This window comes from Neolamprologus brichardi, chromosome 23 (genome assembly GCF_056152115.1).
Source record: "Neolamprologus brichardi isolate AB-2024 chromosome 23, ASM5615211v1, whole genome shotgun sequence".
Taxonomy (NCBI): Eukaryota; Metazoa; Chordata; class Actinopteri; order Cichliformes; family Cichlidae; genus Neolamprologus; species Neolamprologus brichardi.
In genome coordinates, this window is record NC_142125.1 from 15,294,292 (window position 1) to 15,319,186 (window position 24,895).

At 39.3% G+C, this 24,895-nt stretch overlaps 2 protein-coding genes across 2 annotated transcripts; one reads left to right on the top strand and one right to left on the bottom strand.

Annotated features, from left to right (window-relative positions):
* The first annotated feature begins 521 nt into the window (after positions 1-521).
* uhmk1 (U2AF homology motif (UHM) kinase 1) lies at positions 522-12,572 on the top strand. Its single transcript, XM_006790515.3, has 9 exons — positions 522-1,265; positions 1,859-1,988; positions 2,820-3,006; positions 3,796-3,993; positions 4,100-4,194; positions 4,273-4,349; positions 4,474-4,572; positions 4,707-4,795; positions 5,282-12,572. Exons 1-9 carry the CDS (start codon positions 965-967, stop codon positions 5,426-5,428), a joined length of 1,323 nt encoding a protein of 440 aa, XP_006790578.1. The 5' UTR covers positions 522-964; the 3' UTR covers positions 5,429-12,572.
* A 1,055-nt stretch (positions 12,573-13,627) lies between these two features.
* Positions 13,628-22,034, bottom strand: mep1ba (meprin A subunit beta a). The gene is made up of 15 exons (XM_006790517.3): positions 21,993-22,034; positions 21,825-21,852; positions 21,572-21,622; positions 21,437-21,480; positions 20,530-20,608; positions 20,323-20,440; positions 19,713-19,891; positions 19,336-19,554; positions 17,276-17,425; positions 15,577-15,792; positions 15,085-15,341; positions 14,557-14,767; positions 14,291-14,467; positions 13,848-14,104; positions 13,628-13,738 (listed from the first exon to the last, which is right to left on the bottom strand). Exons 1-15 carry the CDS (start codon positions 22,032-22,034, stop codon positions 13,694-13,696), a joined length of 2,073 nt encoding a protein of 690 aa, XP_006790580.2. The 3' UTR covers positions 13,628-13,693.
* Positions 22,035-24,895: the final 2,861 nt, after the last annotated feature.

Genomic DNA, 24,895 nt, shown 5'->3' on the forward strand with positions numbered 1-24,895 from the left:
GGACACATCCACCTGGGACGCAGGTGGGTCAAATGTGGGTTTGCCCTGCTCATACAGCCCCACAGTTCACCTGCTTTTCTTAGGCGTGATCAGGAGGGACAGGTTACACAGCCTTGTGAGTACATTCAAGAGACAGTTGAGGCTGAGCAATTTGGAGACAAAGTTAGAGAGTCAGAGGAGGGGTAGCTGATACAATGGACAGAGGATGTTAAATACTGAGCTGCCAGACAGGAGGAAAAGAAGACCTCAGAGGAGACCCGTGGAGGTATTTACACAGGACATACAGAGTGTTGGTGTGACAGAGGAGGATGTTAGGGATAGAGTGAAATAGAGGCAGATTTACCCTGTGATGACTCAAAAAAACGGTTAAATATTAGTTAAACTACGTTTTAGCTTATAGTTTAATTTTAGTTAACCATCATATATTTGTTTAATAATCTGAAATAGTGTAAGTACACTCCCTACCGGTAGGGGGCAAAGTGCTGAAAAATATGCACCACCAACAATGAAGGAGGGCGGTAGAAACGGAAGTAAGATCAATATCAACAACCTGAGTTTACAACTCAAGTCGAACTTCGCTGGAGTAGCGGATAACATTTCTGAAGTTATTGTTATAACTTCGTACGCTTTAATATTGTCCGGTGCATTATGGGGGAAGCTCCAGCCCGTTCGCTGTGGCGGCGGTTTATCTCTGTGCTCAAACTCAATGGCTAGTTTGGCGATAAGTTAGCTCACTTTCTGTCAGCTGACTGGCTTGAACTCACTTTGGCCGTCTCGGGTAGAAAACTGTCGTCTGATATGCTCGGATATTGCTTTCGGGTTAGTTTGAACACTGACATAGGCTTAGTCAGAGAGTGTGCTCGCTGCTGTTGACGCGTCCCGGTACAGTCGTCTTTGCAATGATCCTGCAGCTGCTGCCACCAGTCATCTAGCTGGCTCCTCTCCTCCTGTCCCCCCTCCCTTAATGGCTCACTGCGGCTCCTCCGAGCCCAGCGCAAAGGTACAGGCCCCGCACCCGGACAGCATCCTGCCCCCACAGGGCGGCGTAGACCAGAGCATGAAGCCGGTGCTGTTTGAGATCTTCGGCGAGCTTTGGACCGTCCAGTCGCGTCTCGGCCAGGGAGTCTCGGCCTCGGTGTACCGGGTCAGTTCGGGCAGAGCCACTGCAGCTGTGAAGGAGTTTCAAGCCGACACTCAGGGAGGAGATTACGGGTATCACAAGGAGAGGTCCGTGCTGGAAGACATCCAGGGACATAAAAACATCGGTAAAAGCCTTATTTCACTTGTGTAAAACTTTTGCTCTCATGTGGACCATTAAAACAGTTCCATAACAAACTACTTTTCTTTTCCTGTATGGAAGCACAACCTACCTAATCAGTCGTTTACAAAGCAGACGTAGAACAACCTTACATATCTGAAAAACTGCAATTTCAACAGTACATGTGTATACGAGAGCAGAGTGGATCTACAACAGCGGAAAAGCTTAATAGGAAGCATTTTCTAACCAATAAATGTCAAATGTATTAGAAAATCACTTCCTATTTTGCAGTATTTGCTTAGAAAACCCAGTCATCTGATTTGTCCCCACCCTAGTTTGTTTATTTCCTTTATAATAACTCATGAATCGTCATCTGGCCTTAAGTGGTTCTTAAAAGTTGTTGTGAAAGCTTAACTTCAGTGGATTGTAATAATCCATTTATGTCATGGGGATCATGTCTGTACAGATCAGCAAGATGGTCTTTCTGCTGGCATTGCACTGTTATTGACTGTTTTTGTTGAAAACCTCAATGAAGTTCTAAGTAATATAATTCTCACCATGTGTGTAACGATGCATTCTTTTCCCCCTTTTGTTTCTCAGTCACACTGTATGGAGTGTTTACCAACCACAGCTCTATGGGTGTGACCACACGCTGTCTTTTGCTGGAGCTCCTGGATGTCAGCGTGTCTGAGCTGCTGGTGAGGCGCAACAGTAGTACCCAAGGTGTAAGGTAAGTGAGGTGATATCACTATTGTGTGGAGTAGTGATTAAAAAAAGCCATAGCTCGTAGCCAGTATGGATGAAACTGTGAATAGATAGAATGCTGATTGGTTGGGGCACAAACAGGAATAGTTGTTCCACATATGACAGTAACCCCTGGTGACAGCTATCACATGTAGACAGTTGTCTGCAAAGCTCTACATAGGACCTAGGCACAACCAAGCCAATCCCATTACTCTGTCTATGGCAGATTCAAATCCTCACCATGTTTCATTTGCATTTTCCCCCATCCCGACACTGTCAATAGTCCCTGCAAATGACAAAATTTTATGATTTTGATTTGTACATGTCTACTTTTCAACTTAAACTGTCAAAAGTTTGTGGCATTTCTCATGGCAGTAGTTTCTATATTTACATTACAGACTTTTGCAACGTTATGCGTTAAATCTTTTATTACCGTCTAAATACATTGGACAGTAACATAGTTTACTTTTCCTAAAACATGAAGAGAAGGCTTCATGTTTTGCCATACTTGTGTCAAAACCTCATTCAAGCAGCACATAATGCCATCTGCTGGTCAAACAAACATGCTGCATGTATTGTGGCTGTACTACAACACAAAGTGACGTATTGTGGGATAGTTTGACAGCACTATTTATCAGTTGTTGGGAGTGAAGATTGTTCAGTTTTCCTTTTTTTCCAGATGTAATACTAGATTTTTAACAATATAAACAGCATCTGGATCAGTGATCATGTTATATAATAAATAATGTTAGATTTTGTTATTGCTAAGAGGATGTGAGCTACCTGTGTAACATCCTAGTTCAACATTTGTGTTTAGAGCCCAGCAGGGCCACTCCATGTGGCTTGTCCAGCACTGTGCCAGAGACATCCTCGAGGCACTCGCCTTCCTTCACAAAGAAGGCTACGTCCACGCAGACCTCAAACCACGCAACATCCTCTGGAGCGCTGATGACGAGTCCTTCAAGCTCATTGACTTTGGCCTCAGCTTCAAACAGGGAAACCAGGTGGGTTTTTGTTATTATTCTCAATATTTTAACCTCAACGATTTATTCCCTAACATTAAAAAAACATGATGCAATGACTGAAGTTAAAGATGTGTCTTTTTACAGGAGATTTGCTTTAACTTTAAATATTGTTCAACAGATTTTTTTAAAAAATCCAGAAAAAGGTGGATGTGGTGGAAGATACAGGTTCATTCAATAGTGAGTTTGGCACTGATTAGGTGGGTTTTGACCAGTTTGCGATGGCCACTAGTCTGTGGTTTCCTGCCGTTGTTGCAGGATGTCTGCAGGTGCAGATGAGACTAAAGAGAGGTCTAGGTGTTAGAAGACATGGATACCTCGGGAGACTTTGCGTGGCAGACTTAGGGCAGATGAAAGAAAGCTGACAGCCAGTAGCGGGCTGCTGAAAGCAGACCATGAGAGAGCCTGAGCAATTGGGAGATAAAGCAGCTGTTGTTATTCCAAGCTTCACCTTATGAAGGCATTGAGAGTTTTTCCTCTTATTGACAGAACTTCTTGACACAAGGCTCTCTGTTTGTCTTCTTGGTTGGAGCTGAACCAACTAGTGATTGAGTTTAAGCTTTTTTGAATCAGTCTGTATCAAATGCATTCAGAGCACACCATTTGAAAAGAAATAAATGCACTTAATAGAGATGACTAGAAAAAATGTTTTGTGCTCATTTTGTTTTTATGTTAGCTAAAGATAAAATAGTGTGTATTTAGATCTGAATGTTAATAAAAGAGGATCAGGGATAGCTCTGTTTGTGAAATTACGACATCCTTATCTTGCAGGATGTCAAGTACATCCAGACAGACGGGTACCGCGCACCGGAGGCTGAGCTTCAGAACAGCCTGGCTCAGGCGGGGGTGGAAATGGAGGGAGACTCGGGCTGCACGGCCGCCGTCGACCTGTGGAGCCTGGGCATCATCCTGCTGGAGATGTTCTCAGGAATCAAACTCAAAGACACCGTCCGCTCGCAAGAGTGGAAGGTATGGCAAAGCTCTCCAAGTTTTAAGCAAAGAAAAATCTAATAACACAGACCTTTGGTGCAATAGAAAGACATGAGCTTACACAGTATGGTTTTCTGCCCTGTAGGATAACAGCGCTGCCATTGTAGATCATGTCTTCGCCAACAACAGCCTGGCATGCCCTGCCATCCCCGTCTATCACCTCAGAGACCTTATTAAAAGGTAAAGAATCATCCACTAAACAGTGAAGTCTTATCATGATGGCTCTGGTTGTTGACTCATGTTACTGTGTGTCTGCAGCATGCTTGTCACTGATCCAAAACAAAGATGCTCAGCTGAAACTGCCCTGCTGAGCCCATTCTTCAGTATTCCCTTTGGTAAGTGTCAATATTTGAGCCATTCACCAAGATAAACACAACTCTCTGGTGTGTTATACTTAGGTGTGTGTGTGTGTGTGTGTGTGTGTGTGTGTGTGTGTGTGTGTGTGTGTGTGTGTAACAGCACCTCACATTGACGACCTGGTTCTGCTGCCTTCTCCTGTTCTGCGTCTGCTCAACCTAATCGATGACAGCCACCTGCACAATGAGGATGAATATGAAGGTACAACAGCATGATTTTTACTTTGTTTTTTTTTCCATATTTTTGTGTTGCTTCTATCCTTCACTGATTTCTCAAAGCTTTATTATTCCATCGCTTGCCTCAGTTAAGTAAAAATGTCGGATTGTCATTCCCAGATATCCTGGAGGACATGAAAGAGGAGTGCCAGAAGTACGGATCCGTGGTTTCTCTGCTCATCCCCAAGGAAAATCCAGGGAAAGGACAGGTGAGTTTTTTTGTCCTTCTAAAGGTGCTTTTTAAACTTTCCTTCTAAACAAATACAGCTTTTTCATACCTTTCAAATGAATTAAAATCTGAGAAGGTTTTAATCTTCCGTCATTTTACAGTTGCTGTATTTTATTAAGAGAAGCCTTGAAAGAAAACATTACAGTTCACACTTCCTTTGCTGCTGCAGGTTTATATTAAAACATGTTTATTTGCAGACTTTTCATCTCACTGTATATAAATGTATATCTATAAATGCCGTTCAGAAGATGGATTAATAATGCAGTCATTACAGCAGAAAATGATGACACGTTTATTTTAAATTTATTTACCTTTATTTTAGCATGAAGTCCCATTAAATCAGATGTTTTATAAAGGAAAATTGTTTGCAGCTCATTATCTAAATGAGTTGAAAGCATGTATTCAGCATAGCTGTAAAATACAAACAAATGCACCCACTAAATCTTCATTTCCCTTCTGTCCACAGGTGTTTGTGGAGTATGCCAACTCCAGCGACTGCAAAGAGGCTCAGAGGCTGCTGACAGGCCGCACCTTCGATGGAAAGTTTGTCGTGGCTACCTTCTACCCTCTGAGCGCCTATAAAAGAGGTTACCTCTATCAGACTGTCCAGTGAACTTTTAAATCCTCAATTTACACCTCAGCATAGTTTGCATGTTAAAAACACAACTGCAAAGGTCACCAATGAGTAGCTGCCCTGCAGTTTAAGCTCTCATGAGTGAGTGTAGTTCTCCATGCAGTTTTCTACAGCAAATCTGTGTTTCATGCAGAGTGCAAACTGAGCTGTGGTGAGCCTCCGCCTTCAGTCTGTGTGCTCTTTTTATCCATCCAGTGCTTTAATATATACTAGATCTGTCTCATTTAATATCTGTTAGCCAGAGGCCTGCGTTCCGGGGACTGCAGTGCCTGTTCGAGCTTCCGTATCACTTTCATTCACTCATAAAACCTCCCATCAGAGTTGCAAGATGGAAAATTACAGCTGCATTTAAAAACTTCTAAAGGACATCTCACTTGATAAATATATAGATAGAGACTTTATTTCATCAGCTTTATACAGAATGCTGCTAAAAACATGTAGCAGATGTTAAGTAGTAATTTAAAGGGAGTTTTATGCATCAAACTCAAAACTAATGACAAAAACACCCTGAAAATCACACCCCTTCAAAGTGAAAATTTACTGTGGTGAAAGCAATCTGTTAATATTGCCTATTTATATATCTTTTTAGGTTAAACATTTTAGACGAAATGACATGGTACCAGGGGAATATCCAGGTGTCTTATGCCTGTTTTCAGGGAGATATTGTTTGACTAATGCTTCCACTAGCTGGTAGTTTTCACTCACTAACTCACTGCCATTATCTGAGCAAGCCGAGGGGTCTCTGCACCCTATCCTGTAGCCTTATGCGTCGTAGCCTTTCATTTAAAGCCAATGTGCTCTATTATCTATTTTGATTATTTTCATTGTGTGTGAAACCCTTCAGAAAAACATGCGGTAAGCATAGTTGTTGTTGTTTTTTTTCACTGCAGCACACAAGCAAGAAAATTAAGAGATAAAACTGAAGAACTAGTAGGTAAATAAGCCTGTGAACAAAAATGGTTCCAGCAGAGGCGAAAATGTTTTCTAACTTCCTCTAACTTGAGCCAGTGATGTGTTCTGTTTACCTCGTAATTTTGTAGTTCGGAGCCAAAGCATTAACCAGATATTGGCTGCAGATGTGTGCAGTGGGACATTGGAGATTACCCTGAACAAGTGGTGTAAAGCCACTACCTGGATGATATTTGTAGCCTCTTTCATTAGGACTTTTTTTTAAGACAATCTTGAGTTGGTACAGTCCGTGTTGCTGTCATCACTGTTTTTAAATCTTGCACATTGTGGCTTTAAAGGCTGTGCAGTACTGTTGCAAGGTGAAGGCTAATGTACTAACTAGATAAGGTTTAATATATGACAAGCTTCCAGTGTGTTGGTGCATGATCCAGGTGATTGATTGTACACTGCCAGCCCAGTGTTGTAGCATCATCGTCCTGTGGTAGTACTTTTCATACTAAAGCCAGTTTCTTGAAATGCTGCTTTTTGCATGATGAGGGGAAAAAAAGAAATCAAAACAAAACATGTAGCCTTGAGATAAAGATTTCCTGGAGCCAACAAAGTTAATATTTTGCATCTTTTAGCAGCAGGTTTTGGTGTTTTTGCAGTGGAATGTGTTTTTTGTTTTCTTGGTTTTATTCTTTTCCATTACTGGGTTTATAGTAAACACCAAGACCGCTCTGAAAGTATTTTGGAACATCAGACAATTTCTACACAAGTGCCCTATGACATTCACAGGCTAGCTAACTAACCAAAATGCTGCTATGACAGCTGATTGTGCTACAGCTGCATGTGCTTATAGCTAAAGCCTTTGCTGATGCCTTATGAAATAACCTACTTCCAGCAGTTTTAGTGTCCACACAAATTAAAGTGGACTGTTACCAACAATAACCTGGAACAAATCATTTTTCTCTATTCCTTCATTAGTTGCTCACTGCTAATTTTTCTTCTTATAGCCTAAGTAGCTATTAATCAAAAGCTCGAAGCTACATTTGACAGTGCAGGTGTTAGCTGCGGTAAACACTAATGCTAATACTGCAAGATTCTAGAAGTGAAATTCCCGTTATATTCTTCATGTTGATTTTGATCGTGAGCTGTAATTTTGTAACCTTCTAAAGCAGACTGGCTACAGGCGACAACATTATGAAGCAGTGCTGTGTGCTCTTGTAGAAAGCAGATAGCAACCTTGTTTTAACAAAAAAAGCATTTTATTCATAGTAGAGTAAAATGGAAAAGAACTACTTCACCCACAATCATGACCCAAATCCTCAAATTCTGACTTGAATCCTTCTTGAAACGGAAAAGCCGCAAACAGTGATTCCAGGCAGGAACAAAGCCCTTTACTCTTTAGAACTTCTACTTTACTACATACGCAAACATCAACTACAAAATATATTGACAGCTATTATTTTACAACACTATGATGGTAAACACAATTAAATTCAAGAAGACTGAAAGTTGTTTCCTCTGGAATCTGGGGTGTGCAGTGCATTGTGGGATGTCTAGTTCCTTCTCCGTTAAAAGTAACTTATGCGCATATTATTGTACCTTTTGATTTTTTTCCCTTTATTGTTTTTAACCAAAGTAAATCTTTTTGTGTGTTTTTTTTTGTTTGTTTGTTTGTTTGTTTGTTTGTTTTTTATGATTCCCCTCGTAGCTGGTTGACTTGGTTTGAGGCTTAAAACTCTTTAACTTTCTGAACAACAACATGTAAAGTGCTTTGAGTGCTTAGAGTAGAAAAGCGCTATATGCAAACCACATCATCAGAGAAAATGAATGGGATATTCACTTCTAGAACCGGAGCTCTTAGAAACATGGGTGGTTACTGTTGAACTAGCAACAGCTAGCAACAAAACACCTTTGATTATATTAAACTGAACAAAGGTTTTTTGTTTTGTTTTTTTGCTCAAAGTTACCCTTACAGTTGACCCATTATGCTTTTCCTTGTTTTCTGCTGCTGAGGGCAGATTTCCATAATACATCTTGTGTTTTGTAAGGATTAGCTAGTCAGAAGAAATTTGGCTACAAGGGAGAGGAAACGATTTGTTTCAGACAGGGTGGACTGAAGAGTAAGGCTCAGTATGTGGTAAAAGGAGTTATTCTGAAGAGTGAAACATGCAAAGTCACTGTATTGGAGTCCAGTCATAATGATATTGAGCTGGCGTAATAAGTTTTCTTTAAAGTCTGGTGTGTGAAAAGCAGCAGCTGGGTATGCTGCTGAAACATAAAAATGTGATAGAAACCAGATGGTGACGTCGATGAGGAGAATACATTTATGCATTAATACTCTTTTTTTTTAAAAAAAAATATAATCCGATTTCATTTGGATTATACTTAAAATATAAACTGAAAGAGAAACAGCAGCGTTATCCTTGAAAAGGTCTAAAGATGTATTTTTCTACAAACTTTATGTTTTTGCCTGAAATGTGAATTCCAAAGTTGAGAGCATCTCTGTTGAGTTGAGAGCTGAGAGCATCGCTGCCCTGAAATCTTGATTTTTAAAACTTGATTCCTTCCAACCACTTTATGGTAAAGCCAGTTGTAGATCTGTGTCATGTAAGCACATTATGTAACAGTAAAACAGGGCTAAATAAAAAAACACCCCACATCTACTCACCCAGTCAGATTAATTAATTGGCTTACAACGTGTTACAAGGAGAGATTGAATATTGTGAATGAATTCCTTGTTTATGTGGAATATAGTAAGCTATTCTCCACCTAAAATGGGCTGTAAGGGTGGTTTCACTACTCATGAATACCGACTGGGGCCATCCACAGTTTCTTTTGGACTGCCAGCCACAACACACAATAAACCAGAGAAGCACAGAGACGAAGTTCAAGATGTTCGACTGAAAAAGAACAGAATATAACCAGCTTTTATATCGAGCGACTGCTTAACATGAATCCACACTGTTGTCGTTAAAGCGCTGCATCGTGGTTCGTTTCATATGTTTTTGTCGTATATAATCAGTTGAGTTGAGTTGTGGTTTTTACTGTTAGTAGTTTATAGTGAAAAGGGCAAAGCAGGTCTGTCTGTGGCTGCACCTTCAAAATGATAATGTGACCAGCTGGCTTTTATAAATGAATAGAAATACTCGTTGATTTTATGAAGCATTTGTTACCTGAATGTCTGAGTCCAGTGCTGCTCTTTATTTCACTGGAAGCATGAATATAAAAAGAAAATGCTTCCACAGAGCCGTGAGAGAGAGACGTGGGGGGAATCCTTTGGCAGTTTTAAATGTTTGAGTGGAATATTTATTCAGGTTGCAGTTTTTTTAAGGTGTTTGCTGATGGTGGTTTGAGATGGCTGATGGTTTTAATGTGTTTGCTATGATGCAGAAACAATGTTTTTTTTTTTTTAGTTTGTTTGTGATTTTCTTTATTCATTTAGGTAAACTTGCAGTGTGGAGCTTTGTCTCCCGTGTCTGGCAGTGGAAGTCATTTCAACACTGTTAACGCATGCTGACCATGATTGTTTTTACACACATCATCAGAAACTCTTCTTGGAAGTTTCCTAGTTTTTTTCCACTTTCCTCTACTCTCTCTGCATTACTCTGGTCGCTTAACTCTTCAGTTGTGGCAACCCAGTTATTGCTGGGTAGACATAAAACATGTTGCTACCAGTGCATCAAATTTAAAACTCGGGTACTCTATGAGCAATCATAAGCTTAATAAGCTTTGTGTTTAGAAAGACCTTGAATGTGTGCCACAGTCCAGCTTTACATTTTGAGATTGGGTAAAGTTTATTTAGATTTTTGTTTTTTAATATATTAGTTTAAAAAAAAAATTTCTTTGCTCAAGACAGAAAAGACGCTCAGCGCCGCCTCATGCTGCTGGCACTCGCAGAAACTCGAGCAACTGAAAACGTACGCTGGCCTGAAAGTAATCCACAGATGGTTGTCTGGCTGCATTTTTGAAACCCTGCAGATAGAAACTGCATTTATGTACTTTTATCACTCATAAGAGAGCAAAGTGTGAGCAAATCAGAATATCCACGGTAGTGTTACGCCTCCTGTTTACGCCCTCTGAGGCTTGTATCTCTATCTTGTCTCTGAGGCAGCTTCTCACTTAAGACTTAAATCCATTATTTTGTCTTGATAGACTTCTTAGGCACTCAGTTAAGGTTGTTGATTATAAATTTATTTTCTTCATTTACGTGACTGCTTGTTGCAGCACTAATGCACACTACTTTATGTGCGAATGCATTAGTGTTTGAAGTATCTGGTTCTCTGTGTGTGTTTGTGGCATTAGAGCTCCTTTGAGAATTTTATGATGTTGTTCAGCAGAGAAATTAAGAATATTAGGGTTCAGAGGTGGGCGATGATTTTCTTTGTCTTTCTTCCAGTTAGCTGTCCCACTTTTGACCTGCATTTGAGTGTGTGTGCAGAGGATTTTGATCCTTCTTCTTCCCCCTTTTTTCCAATTTAATCCTGCCTGCTCTTGTAGTCTTCCATCCTTCTTCCCAAATCCAATGCTGTGATTCAAACGTGGCTCATAAGTGCTTACTTTTCCAACTTTCTTTAAGTTGTAAAAAATGAGATTTGTTCTCTGCATATTCCATCTGCTTCACTTAAATTCTGGGTTTGTTTTCCTTGTAGCTGCTAGTGAATCAAGGTGCAGCTTTAAGTCAGTCCATTTTCTATATTTCTGCCATCAAAGATATATTTTTTCAGAGTGTACTTTATCTTCACTGCACATTTATTGTGCATCTGGATAGTGTCTTATATGTGTGCACACCTGTGTGGAGAATGAAATAGCAGTGAAAAAGTTAAAAGGCTTCTAGCTGTGTGCATGGCGTGATGTGTAATATGTGGTGGGACTATACTGCTCCATCAGCATGTGTGTGGTGATATGGCTCTATATACCAGTTTGCTTGCAAAGGCAATCGAAAAATCCTTTGAAATGACAAACAGGGAGTCAGTTTAGAGCTGAAGAGTGAGTGAATATGAAAAAGTGCCGCCAGCTGTTTAATCTTTAACACAACTGTTGAATGATGTCCTGTTATTGAAAGCACATTATCAAAGGAATATCTTGAAATTCTTTACAGCACAGCAGATAAAAGCTGAAGATTAGATCAAATATAAAGAACATCAGCTGCTTCATTTACAGAAAACATCAACTGACAGTGAAATGAGCGAGCTAAACGTGAGCAAGAACACTACAACAGTAGAAATGTCCTGTTGGTTCAGGTTTTTTTGCTGAATTTGAATTTAACATGCTGCATATTGACAAAGTGTTCAGAAAAGTGTTCTTCGTGTGAATAATTGTCATTTTTCTTTTTAAATCTTTTAAAGCTGCAGTAATTGATCTGATTTTTCAAGCTAGTAAATCCAAACAATAAGTCTACATGGGTTCAGGGGAAAAAAGCTCTGTGGAGCTGAGAAGACAGTCGCTCCCTATGACATCTTTCACGTTACCCTTTGTCATTTGACAACAAAGAAACTGATTAGTGCAGCTTTAAAAGTGTGTTTCTGCACAAACAGGTCCCAAAGTACTGACCTGAGTTTTCTTTTCTTTTTCTTTATAATATCTGACCAACTACTGTTGTAAAATCAGGTTTGGGTATCAATGCCGAGCAGGCAGCACAATCTCTGAGGGCTCAGAAATACCAAATCCAGACCGGAGTACCAGCTGAGTGAAACCAAATGATGTGAGAAGCGAGAGAACTTGCACAGTAATTATTGTCATTTCGAGTCCGAACAACTTTAAAAAAAAAAAGGTCTTTTAGTGTAATCATTTAAAGAGTCGAAAGACAATCCACAAGACAAATGTTGCCTTTTGTTTTTGGTTGAGGCCTTCCTGTTGATTTTATGTTTGAGAAGCAGTTTACTGAATGTTAAAGTTAGATGATCTTCCAGAGAGCAGTGGGTCCATTTGAAGCTCAAAACTGACTGATTGCTCATAAATCACAGCGATGTGAGGATTTCTGTCCTCAGTGATGAGTTCTTCTTACTGAATATCCCACTCGTCACTGAAAACAGATGATTGTTTTTGATTGTTACAGATCGTCTGCTTAGAGAAAGCACAATGTAAGAAGGTCACTGTATGCAAGATGCATGCAACACGTGTGAACCTGTGTGTGTTAATCCATTCTATAGAGCCTTCCAGATCACAGTAACCCATGGCACTCACTGTGTTTGAGTGTATCACAATAAAAACAATGCTTGACTTGAAACTGCAGTCTGTCTGGTGTTTCGGGACTCGGGATTTTCTCTCTTTTTCTCTCAGAAGCCTTAAAAAGACCTCTATATGTTCATTTAACAGTCAAAAATGAAAGATGGCTGTTATGTCCAGTATAAAGTAATATTTAATAAATTACATTACTGGGATAAAAAGTCAATTTGTGTCTTTTCTGCAGTTCATTCTGTCCAGTAATATTGAGTGGAATGCCTCTTAGTGGTTACTGTTGGAACTGCAGTCAGCAGGTATAGTGAGAAACCATCTCAGCATGGTTCAAACTCGGGAATTCCATTTACCAGATTGATGAGGTTTGGTTAGAGATCCTCTAAGGTCTTGTATATCAGTAATGAGGTAATTGCATTAAGAACTGAAGATGCCTCTTGGATAAGAGGTGAAAATCTTAAAAAAAAACCCAACAACTTGAAGTCCAGTTGCCTTTTTCTCAAGCTCTTAAGACTAAAGGTAATTGTGTCGTTAAACTTAAAATCCAGGTTATTCGCCTTTGAAAATCTAAAAACGAATGCTTTGATTCCCAAACCTTTTCCTGGGTTACTTTCCCCAAAAATATTTCTCCAACTCAATGAGAGGATCCAGAATAATTTAAGGTAAAAACGCATATCATCAGCAAATCTTTTGTGTAATTTATTTTGGTTTACGTAATTCCCTCATTCTAATTTCACTGATGCACCTCAGCCATCAGTGTTGGACATGTGTCCTGCGTTCTGCACTTACCACCTAAACCAAAGCATTTACAGTAGTGTAAACACAGGTAAAGTAAATTTTAGATGGGCATGCATAAATACGTACACATCGATGGTTATGGTTCAGAACCAGGGAAAAAAACACTGATAATCCCCTGATGTGTATCAGTTGTGTCCAACATTAAAAATAAATGACTAAACATCCTGACCTGATTCTCCCAGGAGTCTTGTGAAAACAGACAAGGTGGACAAGGAGGTGGACAAATGCTATAAAGACAAATGCTGTCAGATTTTATTTAATTCAAAGTCCGATGGCACTTGGTGACAATCTGATTAAACAATTGCTGAAATCACTGATTCACTCATAATGTAGTTTCTGTTCTGGCCACTGTCACATGTTTCCTTTGACTGCCCATCACGGTGTAGAGAAAGGAGATGATACATCTTTACTTGGTTGCTCCTGTATTAAAAAAGAAATTTAATGTGGATTTGATCAAATTATTTTTAGACTAATCAGCACAGAAGGGACACAACTGAAGATGTGCTGACTCTGTTTTACTCGTACTCACTTCCACGAATCCAGATATGTTGTGAATGATCACCCCCTCCTGCTGTCTCCTCATCTTACTCGTCCTCCAGGCTTTCCCCACAATCAGCATGGAAACCACCAGCATGAGTCCTGCCACTGATCCAGCGATAGCTATGACTACAGTGGTGTTATTGAAAGCTCCCTGTGGAGCTGCTTGATCTGCTGCCTTTATCAGTCTCTCATCACCATGGACGGCAGAGTCGGGCATAGGCTGCGGCTTCAACAAGTCCGATATATCTGAGGGAAGACAAGAAAACTATATTGTTGGGGTAGAAAGCTGTAAAATATGAACACATCTCAGAGCCAGGCAATTATGTTGGAGCCTCTCCAAAAATGGCAAGGCTAACCAAACAGGGGTGGGTCATAATATTTGTCTCAGAATTGTAATTCTGATCCAAACATTATTTTCCCATCTGTTGTCACCTTCCAGACTGAAGAGGAAGAAGGCGTCGTCTCCTTTGATGAAGTATCTGCTCCTCAGTCTGTCGTGGGTGATGAAGCTACTTGTTCCTAACCCTGGGCCTCGATAGTAATAACTGCCATCAGACTCAGTTATTTTAGAGCCCACAATCTTGGGATTATCCCAGAAGAACTCATTACCTGGAGAGAAAAAATGGAAACGCAACAGCTCACTGAAAACACGGAATGACTTGGCAAATAATTAGTTAACCTGTTGCCCCGCTTCCTACCATCAGAGGACATCTTCGCAGGGTCAGTTGTGATCATTCGGTTCATGTTCATGTGCTGCCTGATGTCGGACTGCTGATCCATCAAGGTCATGGTTACTTGGTGCCATGGACATGGCCACTTGAGATTGTCGTCATTGGGGCCTGAGGTCAGGTGGAAGTAGATGGCCATATACCCTGGATTGCTGCTTTGCCCATTTAGGTAAACACCTACCTGAAGAGGACAGGGCAATATGAAGTACTGAGCACTTTAAAGGTAGAGACGAGCACTTTGTAGCTACCACAGGGTTTCCACATTCATTACCTAATGTACACTGGTTCAAAAACCTTTTGTTTCTCTCCCATTTGAAAAAGACAGGCTCTAAAATAGTGACTAAATGTATTTGAACGTCATAAATAAAAAAAATAAAAAAACACAAATAGTGTTTTATTTATTATGGAGGACCGTACTTTGAAGTGTTTCCAGTTATTTTTAATGCAACAGAATTAAAAAGATATATGAATATTAAATACTAATTAATAGTAATTTACCTCGAAGGTGTAACCTGTTGGTGACACAAAGCGAGGGCTGCTCATTTTCTTTCCAGCTGGTGTGGTGGCCAGCAGCTCGTTGATGCCACGGATGTGCCAGATGTGATGAGGACACTTTGTGGATGACAGGTTAATGTCATCCAAAGAGAAACCTCCCTTTGATGGATTCATTCCCCTCACGCCCTCGAAAACCACTCGGGCCTTCTGTGTCACGTTCAGGTTGATGTTGTGCAGCTCCCAGGAGCCCATGACACCTCCTGCAAAGATGGAAGAACCGATGTTAACTCTTAATTTATCATTTATATCCAAACTTTAACACATCTGTGTATAAAGTTTTTCATTCATTTAAAACTCAATTTAATTGTTCTTTTTACAAATCTCGGTTAAATGTATTGATGCTTTCGCTAAATGTCACCAAATTCAGAACTTTCCAAATCACACCTTTAACAATAACCTTCACAATCACAACTCAGTCTGTATGTCATTTCTTACCTGAAATGCTGTGGAAGAGCTTCATTTTCCCATTGGGGTTGGCCTTGTCGTACTCTCTCACCCAGATGTTGAGAACATCATCGTCTGCCCCGGAGTTATAGAGGAAGAACTGCAGACACTGGGCTCCAGATTTGGGATAAAGCCAGCGACTCTCCAGAAAAGCACGCTCGCCAGGTTGTGCAGAGGCTGTGCTGAAGTGCATGAAGTAACCTTTCCCTGGACAGCAAAAATCAATGGTGATATTAAGTATCAACATTGTGATGTTACAGTAAATCTGATTGCCTGTGAAAGACAAATAATTGTTGAAATACTGTATTTCAAACAACTACAGATGCTTGATGCATCTCTCTTCTTTTTAAGACGACTTCTTTTTAGTGACTCAACATCTTGAGATATGCCAAATTATCAGCTAATTGAGAATCAACTTCTTGGTGCAAAAACATTATCTTATGCCTGTCAAACTGTGTTATCTTTAGTATTTTTCCTAGGTTTGACTAAAGAAACTGAAACAAATTATGTGTTTTTGTAACAGACTTCTAGTAACAAAGTGCCTACAGGTACAATTTAAATGGTTTCTTTGCTAAATTTTCTGTTTTGTGTAGACACAACACTAGTTCATCAAATTAGTTAAGTGCTTTTAACGCTTAAATGAATAATAGGTTAGTGGTTCAACAAACAACAAAGCATTCTGCTTACAATGGTCATGTAGAAGGACTGGACTGCAACTGAGTGAAAAAGCAGCCAATGACAAAAGAAAAACTTTGAAAGACCTTCAGAAACCATGAAAAATTATTGCTCAACACCACTTTAAAAATCACAAGATGGACTCAAATTTAGATTATTTGATATTATTATTTTGATTATGGAATCAAGATATAAAGAAATTAGGAGTGTCATGAGAATGTTGCCAAGTACTGTACAGACTAGGCAGTAGTACCTAGAGAGTACTACCTCAGTAGCAAGCAGTTACCTTAAAGGTACAATAAAGAACTTTATTTTCTGAATGTGTTAAATCTTTCACATTGAAAAACCTTCCAGATCTGTTTGTGAAGTCCTACAAACATTGGTCATTGCTTTCTCTTTATAACAACAGGATATAGGTTTGAAGATTCTTAGCAGGCATCGATTTGTATTCTCTTGATGTACCACTGGTATTAAAGCAGTGGGATACTGGGTTTGTATTTTTGTTGTTAGCACAGCAGTAGTTCAACTTAATGAATAGAAAACCAAATAAGGAATGATTCTCTCTTTTAGTGAGATCAGTATTGAAGCATTTTATCCTTGCCAAGTTTATCGTATAAACACTTGCAAGTTCTTTTTCTAACAAACTAAGCGTGTTTTTGCGAAAACAATAAATCCCTTTATCTTCATTCCAGTCTGAACTTTGCACAGGTCACTGCTGTAAATCACCTCGGCTCTCTTTGTTTTTCAGATACATGTAACCAAAGCAGTAGCTCCTAACTCAGATAAGAGCACACGGGTAATCATTCCTTGGAACTCTCAACATCTCTCCTCAGACATCCCCACCCTCCACAAACCAGAGCCCAGTTTTTGAAAGTGCACTAAATGTTTTTGTAGTGCAAACTATTTATTTAACTAAGGGAGAACTGTTGGGATTAAGAATCCCTTTGTGCATGGAAAGATCCTTCCATGAAGGCTTAGCATAATAACACACATTTTTGTTATTATTCATGGTTACCTTTGCATTGTCCCAAATTGGTGAAATCAGTCTGAGGTCCTCCAGCCACTGAAGCAAGCTGCTCCCACTTTGCATCGCCAGAGCCCTGAATCATCCCGCAGATGTTCTCCTCCTCAAAATTACAGCTGTCCACAAAGGTGGAAGACGTGGCTGTTGAGGGGAAGCAATCACACTTTCACTGCTCGATCTAGTCCTATGGACAGAACACTGCCATTTTCCCTCTTTACAAAAAATACGTTTTAACTTTGGGGGAAAAAGATGGCTAAAATTGAGAAATTAGCAAAAAGAAGAGGAAGCTGACACTTTTAATATAAGGTCTTTAAGGTTTATTGGTATAATTTTATAATCAATATATTCTAATTATATTATATCATAGTATAGACACAGAGAAGCTGCATTCAGCTTTTATGCTCCATATATCTGGAACAAACTTGCAGAAAGCCTCAGATCAGCTGAAACACTCAGTTTATTTAAATCCAGGTTGAAGACTCACCTGTTCTAAGCTGCGTTTGAATAAAGCACCAAATCCACACTTTTAAGCTTAAATTTCAAAACTTACATTTTAACTATTGATTTTATCTACTGTTCTGATTTTATCTACTGTTTTTTTAATCAATTTTAAATCATGCCTTTTATTGTTTTTGTTTTTTAATGTCTCTGTAAAGCACTTTGAATCACCTTGTTGTTGAATCGTGCTATATAAATAAACTTGCCTTGCCTAGTGTAATATTTTTATTTTATGGAAACTTGTTTTGCAAGAGTTATTGATGTGCTCCGCTCTCTTCAGCTGTGTTATCACAGATCCAAGTTTTATTGGGCTGCATTGAAGTCTGTTAAAAAGAAACAAAGTGCTGATAAAGAGCCTGACAACTAAGTTGTGATAATGCAGATAAACAGCAAGAGTACAACCATCCACATGTGGCTATATTATGATATCATACTACAAAAAGCTTCTAGGTCTAGAAAACAACTCGCAGACTTCCAGAGCTCCTGTGTGTTGACCTGAACACAGGAAACAAATCGGCACTTGGGCCGATCACCTGTGCCTTACATAACACTGTACAGTGTAGCGTGAGGAAAGTTAATCTGTTGATTAAACTATGGTTTACTATTAAACTATGAAGACTGATTATAGTTTATTGTCCAAGATTATCAGTGTATAATCTCATCATTTTCTGCCAGACAGACTTTAATCTGTGCAACACTGCTTGGTTATCACTGATTCAATTTATTGTTTGTTCAAAGTGCCATCAGTCACTGTAGATTCAATATACGTGTAGAATTTATGGCTACTGTTTTACAACAACACCCATGATGTGTTATGAATTTAAATATTGTTTCCCATCTTCATGCTTCTTCCCATCTTGATGTTCAGCTGATGATGACTTAAGAAAAATAGGAGGATATGAAAATGCTGAAAATGAGCTAGATTAGCTTTCTCTGCACACTGAACACAAAGAGCAAATGTTTCTTTCATGCTTTGTTTCATGATCTGTGCTTAGACATCTTTAGAGTTGCTACTTGGAATCTCATGTTTTTGCTTTAGTATATAACACATGAAGTGAAAGGAGATTTTCAGTTCTGTTTGTCTGCTACACTATGTACAAATTACCACATTAATTTTGCAGAACTTGGTGTTTGGGTTGAGTATGGGTAAATTTTAAATTTCCTTGCCATAATTGTCTAAATTGTTGGAAAATGTTCAAAGAGTCACCACAAACAACAACCTCTTAAAATATTTTCAGTTTTCGCTCCATTTAATACAATAATAATCTATTTCAGGTGATTTTATCTAGTCCAACATGTTAGCTTAGCATGCTAATCCACATTAGAGTGACTAAAGAGATTTTTATTGCATGACACGATTAGTATTTCGTTTGGTTAAACAGTTCTAAGAAAAAAAAGGCCATTAACACTTAATTAATGACATTAATACTTCATTAGCACTCACTAGTTTTTGTGGCGTGGAATGTTTTCTTCTGTACCTTTGAATATTCTGTACAGTTTCTGCATTTCTTGTACTATATGTGATTCATTTCTGACAAGTTGTCATGACTCACTGCAGTTGTAGAGGCGGTTGAGCTTAGTTAGGTCACTAGAACTGAACCCCATTCTCTGGCCAATCACATTCATGAAGTGGGGGATCTTTGTGACGATGGTCGGCTCTGAGCCGATGTTGAAGGCCGTCTTGCTGTAGTGCATCACAGAACCATAGTCATAGGGAACCCCCAGTGCGCTGGACACTGTGTCATCATATGTGTTGAAGTTGTGCTCTTTACCTGAGGAATACCAGGGAGAAATTACCCTTATTTGACACAATATTTCAGTTGTCTGTCATTATTCTGACAACAGGGATTTAAGAGAAACACAAATTCCTAATGGTTGTATAATCTAATTCTAGATTAAATGAGGTGTAATTCACACTTGTCACTCTTACCGGACTGAATCTGATTCCAAATGATGTCGACGTAGTCGTCACGGTCAGCTCTGGACTGCTCGTGCCAGAAGCCGAGAGCATGCAGGAACTCATGTTCAACTGTTCCCAGCCTATCACAGTTGCTACCAATGGAAAGCTGCTGCTTCCCCACATGCCGGTTGCCAACAGAGGAGAAGCATCTGTAGAGGAAGAAATCTGGATGTACAAATCTCTAAACACACAGATCTCCAGTCTCCAAGGCTCAACTCACAAACTGCGTGACTATTAGCAGAAGGCAAACAGGTAATACAATTAAAGCTACCACTAATAATGTAATTTATCACTTAATTATTATCTTTTTTTTTATATTTTGTAATCGATTTCATTTACCAGTTACTGGTTATGTCAAGTGTTATGAATTATGTTTATTAATGAATATATTTTGTATCATAAACCATAGTAATATATATATATATATATATATATATATATATATATATATATATATATATATATATATATATATATTAATATATTATAACCATATTTATAAGGAATGGTCATGGGAATGATTACCAAATGTTATTGTAGTTTCTTTAACAAGCCACCAGATGGTTGAAGGCTGACTCACCCATTGCCTTTAAAAACAGAGATATAGTTCTCCTCTCCTTTCCACGGCGAGAAATCGATGCAGGTCTTCAGTCTGTACTGATCAAAAGCCTTCAGGATCACTCCCTTTGCATTCATCTCTACAAAGTGTAAAATAAAATAGAGAAGCATAATGATTTGGTGCATAGAGTCATAAGTGCTGTGAATGAGAGTTTCCAGAATGTCTTACCCAGGCTGTCCTCTAAGTAGTAGGGGATGATTGTTGGCCAGCGATACTGATCACCTATGATGGAGTTTCTGTCGGATGTCTAAAGGGAAACATGAATACTGACATCAATAGAAGGAGATGTTAAAATAGTTAAAAAAAAAATGCATAAAATATGGTGGGAATATATAATAATATATTTAATATAGTCTTTTAATTTGTTCTAGAAAAATTGTAACTTTCTGTCAACAATGAAAAAAAAAATTTTTTTCTTGCTCCTTTAATTGCACAAGCCCTTAAAAACTTAAATAAACAGTTGTAGGTGAGGAATATATTTCTCATCTTCAGTTTTAAGTGAGTAAGATACACATAAAAATGGGCTTTTTGCACACCAACACCAGAGTTCAGAATCCAAAGTGACCAAATATAACATCCACAACTGAGGCTAAAATGAGTCCACAAAGCAAAAACACTAGAATCCAGTCCGGGGTAAACAGGCAGGAAATGGTACAACATGACAAAGTACTGAGCGCAGACATAAACCATAAATACACAGAAGATGACAACGGACCTGGAAACAGAAATAAAAGAAAACACAGCTTGCAACAACCAAGGTCACAAGACAGGAAATTTTATTAAAATGTAAACACAAGAAACAAATGACTATCAAAATAAAACAGGAAGCGACTAAAAAGGAAATCTCTATCATCTTGGACAAAGATTTGGCAAGATACAGGAAGACATTAGGAACGCTAGACTAATTAAAACACAAACAATCAAAATTCGAAATAATCCAAAACACTAACAGAAACAAGATTACAAAGATGGTAAAAACTCCAGACTTAACACAGTGGCACTACTAAAATATAGAAAAACCCAAAAGAAATAAAAATATAAAACTCAGGATTTTCATGACAAAGGATAAACTCACTTTTTCCTGAATAATATCTCCTTCCAACAGGTCCAGCCCAGCCGCTAAAGGGAAAAAAATAAAATTATTTCACCGACTCCTCAGAGAGAGACATTATCAAGCAAAATGAAACAAGAACAGTGAACGAGAACAAACCTTCATTGATGTTAATGATGTCCCAGTCATGGCCTTCGTCAACATCAATTTCTGCAGGTAAGGAATCAGTGATAATAAAATAAAAGGCCTGGGAACTCTAATAACATGAACACAGAATTGGCTGAAAATGGTTGTTTTACTAAAGCATTAATATTCAGACAAGAGTAATACAAAGAAGTATATGGAACAGTGACATTATAAGTCCAACATTCCTCCAGTAACATCACCACCTAAAACATATTGTTTAGCTCACCTGTATCACTGGTTAGTTTGGCTGCTGTCTGTAAAGTAAATTAGAAGGCACAACAATCAATCAACAGAGAAGACTTTAATGTTATCCACGTGAAACTGAATGGACTCAAATCCTGCCTGGAAATGTAATAGATACTTTCATTGTATCCACATGAAGAGGTTCTCTTACCAAACCCAGAGCAAACAGCAGAATGATCCACCTGAGCTTCATGGTTCCAGCTGCAGGGCGATGCTCTCTGAAGGTCTGCTGTGTCTCAACTAAAGCTGTTAACCTGTTTTTGTGCTGAAGAATCTCACGATCATTTTATGACTCAGGTTGTTAAAGATTGTGTGGTTACATAATTCATTATTAATTCCATCCATCCATTTTCTACTGCTTATCTGAGTTCAACTCATGGCGTCAGGAATCCAAACACTTATCTGGTGTTGTTGGAGCGACAGTAAATAACAGGTTTGAATTTTTGAAGTTTAGAAGCACAGGAGAGACTCACAGATGCAGATGCGGCTTTACCTTGGAGAGACAGTGACACAGATTTAAGATAAGATAAGACTTTATTGATCCCACGACGGGGAAATGTTTGCATTACCTCAGCTCAGGTACAGATATCAGAAGGAAATACAAAAATACAAATAAGTACAACCAATGAAAAAAAGTAAGATAATACACTATATACAACAGTGGCATACACAGTTTGTGATTATGTATATGGTTGGAAATATACAAGACATAAACTATATAGCTTAACATAACTATTGTACCACTACTATTCCTATGTATAGACATGTACACACATGTATGCACTAAATATACATATGTATACATATACGTACATACATACCTGCACATGGAAGGTCCATTATGCATGAAATGGTGACCATGGATGTTCACAGTGTCCAGTGAGTCATGACATCGTGATTGAGGAGTCTAACTGCTGTTGGGATGAATGATCACACCAGTTTGTCAATCCTGCTCGTGTCCCTGTCCGTGCATCCACTCCCTCAGCAGGTCACTGCATAGAAAAGGGCAGATGCTACCACCGTGTCATAGAATGTCCTTAATAGAGTCCCGCAGACTCCGAAGGACCTCAGTCTCCTCAGCAGGTGGAGTCGACTCTGGCCCTTCTTATACAGGATGTCTGTATTTGCAGTCCAGTCCAGTTTATTGTTGAGGTGAACACCCAGGTACTTGTAAGAGTCCACTATCTCGATGTCTTTTCCTTGGATGTTCACCGGTGTTGTGGGGGGTGACTTCCTCCTGAAGTCTATGATCATCTCCTTTGTCTTGCCGGCGTTGATTTGGAGTGCGTTGGTCTCACACCAGCCAACAAAGTCACTGATGATCCCCTGTATTCCTGATCATTGCCATCTGATACGCATCCAATGATGGCTGTATCATCTGAGAACTTCTGTAGATGGTCCAAATTATAACTGAAGTCTGAAGTGTAAAGGCTGAACAGGAATGGTGAGAGAACCATGACCTGTGGTGCCCCCGTGCTGCAGATTACCACCTCGGACACACAGTCATGGAGCCTCACATACTGTGGTCTGTTGGTAAGGTAGTCGAGGGTCCATGCAGTCAGCTGTTTGCCTACTCTGGCTCCCTCCAGCTTCCCTCTAAGCTGCTATTTCTGCTATTTACATAGCAGAAATCTTCTACATTTTTTGCGCCTCCATGTTTCACTATGAGATGGCGGTCGACAATATTCCTCACTTCCAGGGCCCGTCTGATCCGGAGAGATACAGTGTTTTCATGCGACCACAAAATGTGCATCTAATTCTAAATTTCTCTCTACAGTCCACTTCATAATATCTGAAAAAGACTAAGTGTATATTCTTGTTATTTTGTGGATTTGCAAGTGTGCAACATCCATAAATGTCAACTTTTTTCAATGGCCTTCATACTGAGTTTAACGGTGTGGTGGAAGATTTCTTTTCTCATGTGTTAATCACATATTTAATCATATCACATTAGTTATAGTAATATTACTTTCTCACTTTACTGTAGTAAGAGCACTCCTGTCACTAGTTTGCATGCATGTGGAATGTTAACACAGTGAGGCCATTGTAATGGGAGATATTGAACAGATAGTGGGACTCCTTCTCCTTATCAGGGATGTAAATCCTTAGGTGACGGCCAAGCAGAAAACAACGTCATAATTCTCTCTGTGAGGGAGGGGGTATAGCGCCCCCATGAGAGGGGCCAACATATAAGAGTTTGTGGAATGTTCTTTGTATGTGTCTCTGTATATAAGATGTAAGGGCGGCGGCCACAATTCAGAGATGGTCCAAGTGTTTCACTGGGAAGCTCTCTCCACATTGCAATGTGTTTATTAAACCCACTTCAAATCAAGCTCACTAGGTGTGTTGCAGGTTATTGTTAAATTTTCCACAACACCTGAAATGCTGTTTTATACAAATTACTTTTAGGCCAATTTAGAAGCTCATATCCAGCTCTATATTTTTGTTCTTGGACTCTTCTGTAGTGATTTTGCATCATTCACAGTTTTTTCCCTCACAGTTTATCCTTTTACTCTACCTTTAATCAACTCTCTTCTTTCTCTGTATCTATGAAGCGCCTTGAGGCGACTTTTGTTGTGATTTGGCGCTATATAAATAAAATTGAATTGAATTGAATTGAATTGGAAGCCCTCCCCAAACAGATGGCTGTGGGTGCTGTTGGTGGGCGTGGCTTCTGTTTTCAGAACTCATACTCTGTGCCTGAAAAATGGGTGTTTGGAGATGTCTGAAGCCTGAACTTAAATTACATGTACAATCAGTTTATCTGCAACCTAAAAACAGAAAACACATAAGTAGTAATATACTGGCACTTTTTTTGCCCCCCCCCCCCCCCCCCCCACCCCGTTTGGCCGGATTTGTGCGTGTGCGCATGCGTGTTCAGGGGTGCTCGGCGCATGCGCGTTCAGGTGTGAAAACACACCCTCTGGGCGGTAACGACTCCTCCTAGTGGGATGGCTTAGGTTATATAGGTATAAAAGTGATCCTTTCACATTCTAAGAGCATCACCGCCACGGCCTAAGGAGCACAGACACATCGCGCTAAGGACCCCACTGA

Coding starts and splice junctions, on each gene's coding strand:
- uhmk1 (XM_006790515.3), top strand. CDS start 965: ATGGCTCACTGCGGCTCCTCCGAGCCCAGCGCAAAGGTACAGGCCCCG. Junction 3,007..3,795: donor GCTTCAAACAGGGAAACCAG/GTGGGTTTTTGT, acceptor CTTATCTTGCAG/GATGTCAAGTACATCCAGAC. Junction 4,195..4,272: donor CTCAGAGACCTTATTAAAAG/GTAAAGAATCAT, acceptor GTGTGTCTGCAG/CATGCTTGTCACTGATCCAA.
- mep1ba (XM_006790517.3), bottom strand. CDS start 22,034: ATGAAGCTCAGGTGGATCATTCTGCTGTTTGCTCTGGGTTTG. Junction 15,342..15,576: donor GCTCTTCCACAGCATTTCAG/GTAAGAAATGAC, acceptor CCATCTTTGCAG/GAGGTGTCATGGGCTCCTGG. Junction 14,768..15,084: donor CAACAGGTTACACCTTCGAG/GTAAATTACTAT, acceptor TGTCCTCTTCAG/GTAGGTGTTTACCTAAATGG.